At 42.5% G+C, this 14,915-nt stretch overlaps 1 protein-coding gene across 1 annotated transcript in view; it reads left to right on the top strand.

Moving 5' to 3' along the window:
* The window catches only part of HECW1 (HECT, C2 and WW domain containing E3 ubiquitin protein ligase 1), a 179,665-nt gene extending 166,182 nt beyond the window's left edge, over positions 1-13,483 (top strand). The window contains 4 exon segments of the mRNA XM_086614549.1: positions 803-949; positions 2,337-2,451; positions 3,707-3,905; positions 13,372-13,483. Of these exon segments, the coding sequence (XP_086470675.1) occupies positions 803-949; positions 2,337-2,451; positions 3,707-3,905; positions 13,372-13,483 (573 nt within the window).
* The last annotated feature ends 1,432 nt before the right edge of the window (positions 13,484-14,915 follow it).

Below are 14,915 nucleotides of genomic sequence, written 5' to 3'. Positions count from 1 at the left end.
ATTCCTTAAATCCCTTCTCCATCTTAACCCTTAGTAACCCAAGCCAACTAAATTAACCATTAAAATGCAGTGAAATGCTATACTTCTTGGTGTTGTTTTTTTTTTAAAAAATATTTACAGTACAAGCACTTCTCAGGTTTGGATGGCTGATACAAAACTCTGAATCCCACAGTGACTATATTTGTGATCTGTGTAGGGTGCTGTACAGGTCTTGTTTAGGTAGTGTATTGGGAATATTCATTTTATGATAATTTCTTTGGCTATTGGCATTTCTGAGTAAACACCTTTATTAGCACTTGGGGAAGGGTAACACTTGTGGCCTAAGAGACAAGTAGATAACCCTTCCAGTTGGCGAAACAGTCTGCCTATTCCAATACTGAGACTACCTCTCCATCCTGTTGTTTCCTGTACCGTTGCTTGGATAATCCACAGCAAGCGAGCTGGTGTGGTTGTCACCCTCTCTGCAGCTCCTAGTTGGGAAAGGGAGAGGAGAAGGATGAAAAGATGGACCAGAGTGGCACATTGTATGTGGCTTACGGATGGTGCTCTGCGAATCAGTCTTTGCTGGAACAGCTTGGAGTAACCTAAAGGTCGGTCCAGCATCAGCTGGGGATAGGGCTAGGACTGAGAGGGTGTCCCTCATTGTACTTTTTGTTTCTACTGCAAATGGGCAAGAGGCCAGGAGTCCAGAACTAGAAACATGGCTGTTATATTTTGCACTTACATTTTCAAAGTACAACTGAAATTTGAAACACAGTGTGGTCCGTACTTTGCTACACCACTATTTATCTTTGTTACATAGGTGACAGAGAGAGAGTTGAAATCTGGCGGGGCAAATACAGCAGTGACAGAAAAGAACAAAAAAGAGTACATCGAGAGAATGGTTAAGTGGCGAGTGGAACGAGGAGTGGTTCAGCAAACAGAGGCCCTGGTCCGTGGCTTCTACGAAGTAAGTAACAAAACGATTGTCCCACAGTTTTCCATTCCTCATCTGAATGAGATGACCCCATCGTTAAACTACTCTTCGTTGGTACCCTAGGAAATAGCTAAACAGATACAGATGGCAAGAAATTGGAATGCCTGGATTTGTAGAGATAGCAACCTTGGATATGGCATGTTTAGCATTAAGGGAGAAAGGAAAGAAATGTGCATTCTGAGTATGATAAAGCATGATGATCAAGAGTCGAGAAAGATACTGCTTTCCATTCACATAGTAAGAGAAGAAGACGTTTGCAAATTTTGTTTTACTCTGCTGTGACACAAAAGGAGATTGTGAAGAATTGTACACTTCAGTCAGGAGCTGGTGTGACACACTGTATCTTTAGGGACTCATTCCAGTAAAGTTGGTCCTAGGACGCAGTGAGCTATTATCTTACTGGTGTTCATGCATGCTCCTCCATTGTTGTCCCTGGATTTAGCTAATTTATCTTTTCTGAAGACCTGGATCTGAGACCATCCTTCTGACAGAGCTCCTACAAGGACTGCCAAAGGCTGGATGAAAACCCGTGGCTTTGCTGACCAACCCATGTAGTCACCGATTCTTGCCTCCTTACTAATCATATTCAAACATTTATCTTGCCCTGGCAGCTGTACAATATAAGGAGAAGTTGAGGGCTATCTCACAGAGGGAAATAAACTGAATGGCAACCCCAGAAAATGAAACAGCAGATGATGGACACGCAGAATAGTCCTGGTAACTGATGGCTCCAAGCAGTGGTGCGCTGACATTTACTGGGTATGGAACCCAGTGAGGGTGGCTTTGTAGCTGAACAGACTCGGTCAGCCCTTTCCTGTAGAAAGAGATTGGCCAAGTGACTCCATACGATTTACTGAAGTGTGCATATGGTTCACCAGCTTTGTCTCCCTGTGAATACTGGGCGCTGTTAAAGCTTTTGGTTTCACATAATGAAGAAAGTGAACCTCAGCTGCATCTTCAGTGGATGAAGACCTGAGAGCACTCTTACACAATTGTAATAGAATTCTAATGTGAAACAAATATAAAATATATTGTCCATATTACAAATCCAATCTTTGACTATCAAAATCACTTGTCAGAATGAATGTAACAATGAAGAAAGTTCTGCACAGATTATGTCCCGTCACTTGTATTGTTTCATTCTGATCAAATCTCATGTGTCATCATTGTTTGCAGCTCAAAACATCAGCAGACTCCCTGAAGTAGAGCACAGATTGATCATCAGGGAAGTGGAAGTTAGCTGTCAGCATGCAGGCTTTGTCAGAATAAAGAGCTGGCCATCAGAGCCATAGGTTTATGAGACCTTGCATCTGCTTTATCTCCAGTCTGAAACTGTGCTGACAAGTGTTTTTTGTTCCAGGTTGTAGACTCCAGGCTCGTGTCTGTTTTTGATGCCAGAGAACTGGAGCTGGTTATAGCTGGCACTGCAGAAATAGATCTCAATGACTGGCGTAACAATACAGAATATCGTGGAGGTAAACTGCCTGCTGATGGCTTCCTACTGTCTCAACTGTTTTCAATCTAAAACACGAAAGACTTGGTCCATCATTTCCTTCTGTCTTTCCTGAGGGAAATGCCCTATTTTATTCAGGAAGTTTTTGTGAAGAATAACTCATGAAATAAACTAAGTAGGGTCTCAGGTTTGGATCAACCGATGCAATAATACTGACCTTGCTTCTGCTACTTCTATCCAGATTTTACCCACTCGGTTCCTACCGACTTCACAGGAGTTTTGTCTGTTAAGAATTGAAACGGATTTGCAGTATTAGGTCTAAAAGTTACTCAGAGGACTGTGAATGAACTCCTGGCCTCACTGAAAGTAGTACCACAAGTCCTCTTGGCTTCAGCAGGGAGCTGCATTCAAGAGATGAATTTCATGGTTCCCAATTACACTTCAACAAAATACAGATCTTGCTTACCCATGCCCTCAACCTAAACTATGTCAAGTTGGATTTTTTCCCTTTTCCTCTAATGCTCAGCCTGGTTTTGCTTTAAACACTGAGCATTATTTATCCAGTCTGTCTTGGATGATGGATAAATGTGAAATCCACTAGTTCTGCACAATAAAAGGAAAGTCCCTGAGACTCACATATCCTCCTCTGAATACAAGGTTTAAGTCTTTGCTCACTGCCCAGCCTTTGTGTTACCTTGAAATTCACAGCTTACCATAAGCACAGCTGGTCCCCCAAGTTATTCTCCTCCTTTTTTCTGTTTAGCTGTTGAAACAGATTCAGCCTGGGTTTATGCTGGCTTTCACTAGCACAAACCAAGGCACAGAGCTCCTCGGGTGGGAAGTTTGCCAGGAAAGGACTCACGGCAGCAAACTCCTATCCATATGTTGAACACTGTTGCAATCCAAAAGAGAATTTATTTGGGATCCAGAAATTCTTAAGTCATTAGGACTCGCGCTGTGTGGCGTATCGCAGTTGGTCTTTTGTCCCTCGTGTGGGTAACCCCAGTTCCTGCCAAGAGACTTGTGAGAGGCCAACATACCTCAAATATATATATATTTGAGCTTGTGTTTCAAATGAGTTAGTAATAGTATAATGTCCACAGCCAGGGCAAGATGAGGGCTGGGACCTACTGCTCATCAAGAACAAGATATATTGTTGGGTCAGGATCTTTTCAGTAGGAGATCTACTGCCCCATGCTAGTGGGAACATATTTCAACGTTACACTTCTAACTTAGAGGGCGTGATTTTGATTTCTCTCTCTTGCCTCTTGGTTTAGGATACCATGATGGACACATAGTAATTCGGTGGTTCTGGGCAGCAGTGGAGAGATTTAACAATGAGCAGAGACTCCGGTTGTTGCAATTCGTCACTGGAACATCAAGCGTGCCATACGAGGGCTTTGCAGCTCTCCGAGGGAGCAATGGACTACGGCGCTTCTGTATAGAGAAATGGGGGAAAATAACCTCCCTCCCAAGGTATGTCCCAACTAGGATAGAAAAACAGAGGTGCTGTGAGAAAGGTGAGCCTGGTACTTTTTTGCATCTCTCTGCCAGTGGAAGATAGTGAATACAGTAAGGACATCTTAAAACAGCAAAGAAACAATTTTCAGTTTGTTTTGTAATTACATTCACAGAAAAGTGGGGGGGGTTGCTGCCTTTCTGATTTGCAAGCTTAATTTAAGCTACTTTGAATCCTGGGAAACGGTTAAGATCAAGATTTCCATAGGTCCGAACCTAATTTTCTCATTTTGATTCTGGAACAAATCCAGACCAGCAGGTGCCTGTCAGCTGATTCTGTTCCCTTTACTTCCAAAATACTAGTAAAATACTTGTGAGTTTACAGAGCCATGAAAGTCAGCATCTGTCTCAGAGTTTTGGCCAGACACCTGAGTGTAATCCCTTCATTTGCTCTGATGATTCCACTTTTTCATCATGAGGAAGCTTAGTGCAGGGACTTCAGACCATGTGGTGATAATACCCAATTTGTTACATCTAGTTCAGTTAGCCAACTAGGAGCAAATGAGCCGTAATGTCATAGAGAATCAACAGACTTCACAGTGCTTCCCAAAGAAGGGGTCCTCTTCCTTTTCAGAACAAAGAGACTGGGGCACAGAGGGGTGGGCTGACTTGCCTAAGGCCACCCAAGAGAGCCATGGCTCAGCCAGTGATACATTCAGCTTCGAATTCTGCTCCAGCGCTTTATCTGTGACCAGCACTCATCCTTCCTCACTGCAGCAAGTCACCTTTTCTTCAACATCCTTACAGTTGCCTGATGCTCTGCCCCATTGAGAGTACACAGCGTTTTTCATGGGACCACATCTCAACACTTCCAAGATACTTTTGCTACATGACCCTTTTACATGACATTTGCCCTCCAAAGGATGCTTTCTTCCTACTCTTATTGTTTACTTTCAGCTGCAGTCCAAAGGAGGCTACTTTCATGGCACAGATTAAAAATATCTTCTCATAGACCTTGCAGATATATTCAGACAATCAGTTAACAAGGGATCTGGTCCAGTTTCCAGTTTAGTTGCCATCCATGTTGTTTACCCATAAGCACACAATAAGACATGGACTTGAGCAGACTTCCAGAGTCCTCTGGAGAGGGAAGGTCCAAATACGGTCACCTTCTTAGTACAAGCCTGCTCAAGTCCATGCTTATGCAGTGAGGAGACACAGGAGCTGGACCAGGGCATTGTACCAACAGACATTCTGAGCTGACATCTTACACTGACTCCCTCTCAAGTCAGAAAAAGGCAAGTAAGTGTTTTTAAGGCACAATTCATCTCACCTGAACACAGCCTTTTGAAATAGCTCAGTCGAATCGCACTTGGTATATGTTCTGATTTATGTCCGTCAACCATAAAGACTCTATGGAGACAATATGGTGAACTAGAGCTTACATGAAAGCTAGATGTAGGCACAGAGATTTAAAAAGACTTGAAAACTCGTAAGATCAGTGAGATGACTCATGCCCTCTGAGCTTCAGCCAGCAATGTGGAAAGAAAGCCTGAGAGTGAGAGTTTGCTGTGCGTAGGCCTGATTTTGCAGCATATATATAGTCTGGCTCTACGTAAGGATTTCAGAGCTGACCGAGGGCATTCCTGCCTGTAGACAGGCAGCAAATGGAAGTCACAGACTCCTGCAGCGTTTCTGCAGAGCTCTCTTGGCGTTCCTTCGGGGATGGAGCGGGGAGGGTGGACCTTGGCGCTTGCACATAAAGTGCCCTGGGCTGACCCATCAAGTTCTGAAAAGGTAATTGGCCTCTTTCTGCTCTGCTTAACTTTCTTTGTGAACCTGGGCATCGCTTCTGACCTAGATGCAGTTGGCCCCGAGATATTCGGGTTAACGACTATGTGTTTGTCTGCTGATGGCTGAACTTGTTGCTCTCCCTGAAAGGGGCCTCTTCTCCAGGTGAAAGTTGTTAGCACCTTTTAGAAGTATTAGAGCTCTGCATTCATTCCAGCTGGGGGAAAGAGAAACAACACTTGCTTATGGGGAATAAACACAGTTTGATCACCGTGAATTATTACCTGCATTTTTATGAAATTATGCAGTGCTGCCAAGTATACACAGTGCTAAGAAATACATAAAACACACAGGCTAAACCTGGAGGCTCTCTAAATCCTAGTTAAGTAACTAAATAAATGTTATTTTAAACTTTTTTTTAATGCCTGATTATGGATTGCTTGTGTTTATTTAGATTTACTTACGTATTTACTTAGACTTAGAGGCTAAAAAAAAAGTCATACATCATATCCTGTAGGCCTTTTGGCCCCTGTGATATGACTGTTTCTAACTTTAGCTGTTTAAAATAAACCATAACAGATTCTCTTGTCCATCTAACGATTCCTGCAATTTCACAGTGAGTTACCCTTGCTTCACATTTTCAAAGTCCTAGGAAAAACAAAGCAGCTTTCTCATGTCTTAGGAATCATCAGATTTAGGCGTTGATGTGCTTAGGTGTGGATTGCACCTCATAATTACCGGCCTTAGTCCTTAGGCCCTGACCCAGTAAACGTGATGGTCTGAGAGGTGTTATGGAAGCTTGCATAAAGCTTCCGTACATTTGGCTTTCCTGACATCCAGGGAGATGGTGGGTCTCTGGGAACAGGGTTAGTCTGGCCTCTGGGTTTTCAGCTGCTTTACAAAGTTATCGAGATAACTTTTAGCTCTATCAGGAGAGGCCAGGACTCTCTCTGTATTCTCTCACTCCTGCTCCAGATGGCTGAAGGTAGTAAGGTGACTCTCTGTTTCATCTTGTCTTTACGCTTTAGCAATAGAGCATGCAACTACCATTTGCTTATGGTGAGCAAAGATGTGATAATACCTAAACCAGTCGTGCTTTTGCACTTGAGACAGCAATGTGACACTCCCAGAAAAGAGGCATGGTGTAAATTTCTAAAATGCAACACTTTTTGAAGAATGACTACTAATACATAATGCCTAGATTGCTTCTTGAAAGCACTGAATATAAGCCAGACTTTTTCAGGAAGGCTGAGAATCCGGTAACTTCATTCTAAATTGGTGCACTTGTTCATCAGTATCAGTTCCCCTACATGAACAGGGCAATAGTAGTGTAATATGTTCATGTAAGGCAAATAAGAGTTAGATTACACCAGTGGTTTATTTCTGGAGTATGCCTGTGTACCAGATACATTATTCCTATTATATTTACTTGAAGTCCACACACGTTAGAAAGTCAAAGTACTATACATCTTAGAGATACTGCTCTAATCCCACATCTCTAGGTGATGACCCTAAAACAGGTTCCAAAGAGACTGACAGATCTGTAAATCTGGCAGTGTAAATCTGCAGCATAGTTTCTTCCAAACTGATGTAGCTTGTCATATGAAATAACACTGACGAGGTAACGGGTTCAAACATTTGTTCATCAAGGTTGAATTTTACTCTCCCTATCTAATACAAAAAACTTTCTTCCAGAATAAAGGAGTTACGTGTTTTACTTCTTGTAACTGGTTGCCTGAGTCAGGATGGATGGAGAATTCTTGCAGCTATAGCCTCTTCTGAAGCAGGAATCCTCCCTTCACCTTTCCTGGGTCATGCAGATATTTAACATGGAACCAGTTTTGGTAGCAGTTTTGCAAGAACTTATTCTTTGTTCCACACCAAACATTAATGAACAGGGACTGGCCTTCTAGCTGGAATAACATACCTTCATCTGATATTGTGGGAGCAGAACTACTGGCCCAAAACAAACCTGTGCAAAGAAGGGTTGTTTTCTACTATAGCAATAGGAGATAGAATCATAGAATGGTTAGGGTTGGAAGGGACCTCAAAGATCATCTAGTTCCAACCCCCCTGCCATGGGCAGGGAAATCCTCCACTACACCAGGTTGCCCAAAGCCTCGTCAAACCTGGCCTTGAACACCTCCAGGGATGGGGCAGCCACAACTTCTCTGGGCAACCTGTTCCAGTACCTCACCACCCTCAATGTAAAGAATTTCTTTCTTATATCTAACCTAATCTGCCCTCTTTCAGTTTAAATCCATTGCCCCTTGTCGTATCACTACATGCCCTTGTAAAAAGTCCCTCTCCAGCTTTCCTGTAGGCCCCCTTTAGGTACTGGAAAGCTGCAATAAGATCACCCCAGAGCCTTCTCTTCTCCAGGCTGAACAGCCCCAACTCTCTCAGCCTGTCTTCATAGCAGAGGTGCTCCAGCCCTCGGATCATCTTCATGGCCCTCCTCTGGACTCGTTCCAGTAGCTCCATGTCCTTCTTGTGTTGGGGACTCCAGAGCTGAACACAGTATTCCAGGTGGGGTATCACGAGAGCTGAGTAGAGGGGCAGAATCACTTCCCTCGACCTGCTGGCCACACTCCTTTTGATACACCCCAGGATATGGTTGGCTTTCTGGGCTGCCAGCACACATTGCCGGCTCATGTTGAGCTTCTCATCCACCAGCACTCCCAAGTACTTTTCCTCAGGGCTGCTCTCAATCCATTCTCCGCCCAGCCTGTACTTGTGCATGGATTGCCCCGACCCATGTGCAGGACCTTGCACTTGGCCTTGTTGAACTTCATGAGGTTCTCACAGGCCCATCTGTCCAGCCTGTCAAGGTCCCTCTGGATGGCATCCCTTCTCTCCCCACAACACCACACAACTTGGTGTCATCTGCAAACTTGCTGAGGGTGCACTCAATCCCACTGTCCATGTCTCCAACAAAGATGTTAAATAGCACTGGTCCCAGTACCGACCCCTGAGGAACACCACTCGTCACTGACCTTCACATGGACATTGAACCGTTGACCACAACTCTTTGAGAGCGACCATCCAGCCAATTCCTTATCCACCGAGTGGTCCATCCATCAAAACCACGTCTTTCCGGTTTAGAGATAAGGATGTTGTGTGGGACAGTATCAAATGCTTTGGATAAGTACAGGTAGACAATGTCAGTTGCTTTTCCCCTATCCATCAATGCTGTAACCTCATCATAGAAGGCCACCAAATTAGTCAGGCAGGATTTGCCCTTAGTGAAGCCATGTTGGCTGTCACCAATCACCTCCTTGTTTTCTATGTGCATTAGCATAGTCACCAGGAGGATCTGCTCCATGATCTTGCCAGGCACAGAGGTGAGACTGACTGGCCTGTAGTTCCCTGGGTCTTCTTTTTTCCCCAGAGATAAGTTTCCTCTTCTTAAAACCTCACTCTGCAAGTGTTCAGTGCCTACAAATGCCACTGCCTTGTCTTCTGGTTGTGCTCATCACCTGGCCGAAACTCCTGTCAGCTCCAAGGTTATTTCTGTTTGAGTATCAATTAAGTAAGGACCTCAGCATGTATCCCAGTGATTCAAATAATCACATTTGACGCAATGAGGTCACTTTCCCCATCAGTGCTGAGTTGCACCTACCCTTTCATCAAAAGAGATTTTCATTCAGCAGGGTCATGTTAGTGATTACCACCATACTGTCTGTGGTTTACGTATGATAAAGATTGTAAATATCTGATCTTTTGTAAGAGAATTCTATCCGTCTCTGTTAGATGGTCAAGTATTTAATCACCCCAGAATCCCATATGGCAATTAAAAAAGATTGTGTATGACTATAAAGAACTTTGTTCTCATCGTTTCCTTCATTTGCAGTGGACTGAGTGTGTGTGCTTTGCTGTCTCTTATCATTCTTTATCTCCCATCCCTCTTCTCTTTCCTCCTTTCTCACATACAACAGAAATACCATCTACAAATCTAGACTCGTGTATTAAGCAGTGGTTCCCAGACAGCATATAAGTGTTCCTTCTTACAGACAAAAGGAACAAAAGTTGGTAGCTGTGGGTCCTGAAGTTGATCAAAGAGAGAGTTGTGAGTTCATCTACAGAAAGTAAGGTGAAAAGGAGAAATGCCCAGTTTCTGCCTGATGTTAGAATGGAAGTCTTCTTTTAGTTGATAGGTTCAAGCTATAAATAAGATAAAAGAGGGTTCTACGCACACTTTCTGCCTTTGGACTTTCATCATTATGGGAATTAAAGGAAGTGACAAAGAAAAGAAGAATGCACAAATCCTAAAAGCTTAAACTCATAATTTTTAGAGAGAATTCTTAAAAGAAAATAGCACAGCACTGTGAACAGTGAGCAAGATTAAAGGTTCAGACCCACCAAAACTACTTTGAGCAATAAAGACAGACTGCCAGGAAGAGTGAAATTTTAAGTAGTCCATTTACTGCTTTACTTACTGGAGGATGAGGTCACATGAGGGTCAAGAGTTGGTTTACATGACTTTATGCTGCATTTTCTTCTGGAGAAGCCAGAATCTTTTCCATAAAAGCTTTTACCAATCTAATTCTTATTCCAGACCTCTCACTCCCTGCACACCCTCTCAAATGTCAACTGGTTATGCACTAGGAGGCTTAATCAAGGGAATAAAGACTTTTCATATTGCAATGGCTGGTTTTTTGCACTGCTGATAGAATGTTTTCACCCCAATATATGCAGCAAGCCCAGTACTACAAAATAAGAAGTGTCCCCTGAATTGTGCTTACTCTGTAGTCACTCTCACTGGGATTTTGTAGCAGGAGGTCAACACCATTCAGGAGGAGCTTACCCCTTTGGAGGGCAAGCCACAGAGGCAACAGTGGATGTTATGGAGAATATCCTTGCCTCTTAATTGCCCTGTGTACTGCAGGATCACACAGCAATAAGATGTGACAGACTGGAAGCTGAGCAATTTGTCTTTAGTCCAGTTTGGAAAATAAAGTTTTCAGCTTTCAGTTGCAAGAAACAAAGGTGCTATCCACAGCAATACTGATGAGAGAGGGGACACTGAATGAGGAGTCCCAGTCAACCCTCTCTCTTGTTTCAGGTGAGACAGAGTATGTTGTTCAGTTACACAAGTAGAGAACCGTGTCTGACCTCTGCAGCAAAGAAACAATCAGACCCATTGCTGAATGTATACCAGACAATTTTGTGCATAATCTTGTAAGATTCAGTGGGCTTCACTGGCATCATTGGAGTTGCAGGAGAACAACATTAGTTTCACAGACTGGAATTTGAACTCAGATTTTGCCCTTAGCAATAAATTATGTTTTGCACCTTAGGCAGGTAGAAGTGTAAATCTAACTAACATAGGACTCCTGAAAATAAGTATTCATTTTTTGATTTGATGGCATTTTTTAGAGTGAAAGGATTTTTTTCTATGAAGTTGTTGAACTCGAGAACACAAGAGTGTTGCTTGGCAAAACGCTTCAGTGTTTCTAGACATTTTCATCTTTTCTTCCTTTCTTTGTAATAGTTCATCCCCACAATTGAGACCTTCTATAGAAGAGTGCAGTTCTGTAAACCTCATAATAGGAAAAGGAATGGATCTTTTTTCTGAGTTTGACTAGGTCGAGAATGACTAAAAGTCAAGAGTATTGCAAGGTTGTTTCATAACCAGTATGAAATGAGATGGAGGATGACCAGTCCAGATGAACATCTGCAAAAAAGTAAACACCAGAGTCAGTGGCTGTGGGTATGTCTGCACCGCACAGTAGGATGCACGACAGCGATGTCTGAGATGCTGTGGTCTCGTATAGTTGAATGCGCCATGGTTAAGTACCATCCAGAGATATTACTTCAGGTTCCAGTAAGTTATATTAGCAGAATCCACACCTGAGCCACCATGACTATGCTGCTTCCAGTTCTGGAGCCTGGCAGCTGAGCTCCTCATGACCGGCTGTCTCTGAATGGTGCTGTCTTGCCTGTGATAAACACGTTCTGAATAGACTACAAGAATCCTTCAGTTAATTAACTCCCAGTGGTTGATACGTATTGGCAAGGGATTGTAGAAACAACTTAATGCTGCCAAAGATTGCTGAGATAACAATAAACAGTGCAGTGCTACTCATGGATAATACACATGAGCTGCCATGATTAATTTCAAGAGATGTATTAAATAATGGCTTTATTAATGTTCCTTTTTCACTAACTCACATGTGTTCCCAGCTCACTTCCGCAAATTCCGTGTTTATTGTGCACTCTCTCTGAGAGTGACCAGCTAACAAATCTTCATTCAGAAGGGGAAAAAGGATGGTAAAAGCTCTCCTAATTGAAATTGTGTGATGCAGTGAAGATTATGTGCCTCTAGCGATTTCAGTTGCCTGGTTGCTCTTAATGATTCACCACTGGTGCTTGATAAAACTCTCCCTCTGTATCGGCAAGTCTCCGGCCAGCCCACCTACCGGTGTCATGTTTTTCTCACTTTGTGGGTGGCCTAAGAGATGACTTGCACAGTTTTCTCCAGGATAGCTCTTCTGCTTCAGTTTTGAAGAAGTAACATTGAATTAGAGTATGAGATAGAAAAGCTTAAAGTAAAACAACTTCATGGCTTCTAAAAATACTAGGGGCCAGCAGCTTAGACATTGTTAGCCATTGAGGCTACATTTCCTTCTGTGTAGGGTTTTGTCAGTTCCCATTTATCGGAGGGAGCAAGAGAAAACAGAAATATTTCCAGCATCATGTAAAACTCCATGCTGACCGAAAGAAGTGCAACAATTTTAATGAAAATGTGTCCTTCCCTGTTTGTTGAATGAGCTCTACGTTTTTTCAGACAGTTGAAGTGGATGAACTGTTGGGGCAGGGACTGTTTGTTTGCTCGGCATTTGTATAGCACCTCGCACAGTGAAGTGCAGTCTGCATCTGGGACTAATAGCTGCTACCAGAAAAGCTGCAACAAGGTGGAGGCATGCATGGAACCCGTTCCACGGCTTCTTTTGAAGGCGCTGCCAACTGGGGTTAAATATAACGATAGAACTGGAGGAAGAGAGGGTCATGAAGTTGGCAGCTTGCTCTGCACAAAATATTTGGCTTTTGCCTTGGCTATTACAAATAAATAACATTTAAAAGCCAGACTTGCAGCAGATGGCCAACAGCTGCCTTACAGGAACATTTTCAGCAACCTTCCTTCTTCAGTTAGCAGATCCCTGACCACCAGTCAGCGCTGCCTCACTATAAACACATGCTGAGCCCGTACTGTCAGTATAGTTCATCACATTATGCACATTATGCTTATCCACTCGTGCAAAACTTACTAGCTGCTCATGTTGGATGTACAGCTGAGTTGCATTTCTTTTTTTTTTTTTTGGAAAAACTCAGCTCAACCAAAATTATGATAGTGGAGTTTTCTCTCTATCAGGGCTTAGACTCCAGCTCCTCAGTGACCTCAGGTGTTCTTCTCCATGAAGATTCCTGCAAGATCCCTGAAACATCTAATGCAGGGATAGCGGAGAATAATGTTATGTTGATACTTAGCTTGTGTCTTCTATTTGAAATATCCGTGTGTGTACATATACGTTTCAGTGCCTCAGATTTTGGTGGAATTAGTTAAAATTTCTTTTTATCTCTCTTGAGTGAAATTGAATGTCTTGAATCTCAGTAGGAACTTGTTTTCTCACTTCTTATTTTCTCAAGTTATTTAGATTAAACTTAACATGTAGCATATTTCCTTTTGCAGGGCACACACGTGTTTCAACCGTTTGGATCTTCCACCTTACCCCTCATACTCTATGCTATATGAAAAGCTGCTGACAGCTGTTGAAGAAACTAGCACCTTTGGACTTGAATGAGGGGGTTCAGACACTTCTGGTGTTTTTCTGGCTGATGATGTCACCTTTCCTGTCCACCATCATTTGATATTGGTTTCCCATGTTTTTATTTTTTAAAACAAAAAAAACCAACAAGATTGATAAAAGCTGTGCATGAAGAACTGCTGTCCTCGAAGATCTAACCTTCATGCTTTCATCCTCTGTTTCCAATGGACTGCTAGTCTGTATGCAATAGAAAAACAACTGTCTCAAGGTTTCTGTATATCTCTACATACCTCCATTAATAACAATGAAAATACAAATGCAAGTTACACTACACTTGACCAAATGTTAATAAATGTTTACTTCCACCTACATTGATTAAAAAATAAAAAAACTCATCAAGCATTCCAAGCTTTTATATGCCCGCATCTTCTAAATCAATTCACAGCCCATCTTACTTCTTAACCCTTGAATCCAGTAGTAGGAGCTGGTCAACTATATCTTCATCCATCCTTGTTTTCCCTGTGTGTATTGTTTCACCTGAGAGACACCTATGAGCAAAACTGAAATTTTTATATACGAACTCATGATCCACATCAGTTGCATCAGCTGGAATTGGCCCAGATACATGGTGCAGATAAGACCTTCAAAAACTAAAAAACCAACCTGTAATGCAATGCAAAGCATAACAGTGATTGTTATGATTGTTACTTGCCAGTACTGGAGAGAACTTGTACTTCAGAGATATTGGGACGGGCATCTCCATTGTAATGTTTACCACACAAGAAGCACAAGGTTGTGCACACTCAAGAAGGATGTCTTATGTAGCATAAAGGACAAGGCTCCCTTACCTTAGTATATGACAAGGAAAAGGGGAAATAAGAAGAATGTTCTACTCTTATGAATACCCTTGGGTTCTGTTTACCAGATCTTTGTTTTCTGATGTTTAAAATGCTCCTTTCCAAATAAGAAGTCTAGACAATCCCATCCCCTGTGTCAGAAGCCATTTATTTTCTGTCAGGCTGGGCTAATCTATGGTTGCTGGTGGCGGTTTTTTGGTTCTCTTGTTTTTGTTTTCTTGTTCAGTGCAAATCTCGATAACTTCAAGAGTGGTTGTCGACAGAAGGTTTTAGTCCAGGGTCTGTTAAATGAGAAGCTGCAGTGAATGAGAGTGCTTGTCAGGGACCAAGGAGATTGTAACTCTCTTTGGGTTAAGAATTTGTTGTACATTCTCTTGGAGTAGGCCCAAAGGTGCCAGTAAAGATCTAGCTCTTGTTACTGCAGGCATAACCCTCTTCAGTTTGGTGTACTTTGCATTCCAACTCTGAAGCCAGGGAATGAAAGGAAAACAGCAAGTAGGCTTGTCTTCAGATGGATTTTGATGAGGCTGTTGCAATCAACCACACTGCTCTGATTGTTTCCTATTTATTAATCTTTGCTGCCCTTCTTTTCCAAGACCAATCTCAGATTG

This window comes from Tauraco erythrolophus, chromosome 7 (genome assembly GCF_009769465.1).
Source record: "Tauraco erythrolophus isolate bTauEry1 chromosome 7, bTauEry1.pri, whole genome shotgun sequence".
NCBI lineage: Eukaryota > Metazoa > Chordata > Aves > Musophagiformes > Musophagidae > Tauraco > Tauraco erythrolophus.
Note: the sequence above shows the minus strand (reverse complement) of the source record. Positions and strands in the feature narration are given on the sequence as shown.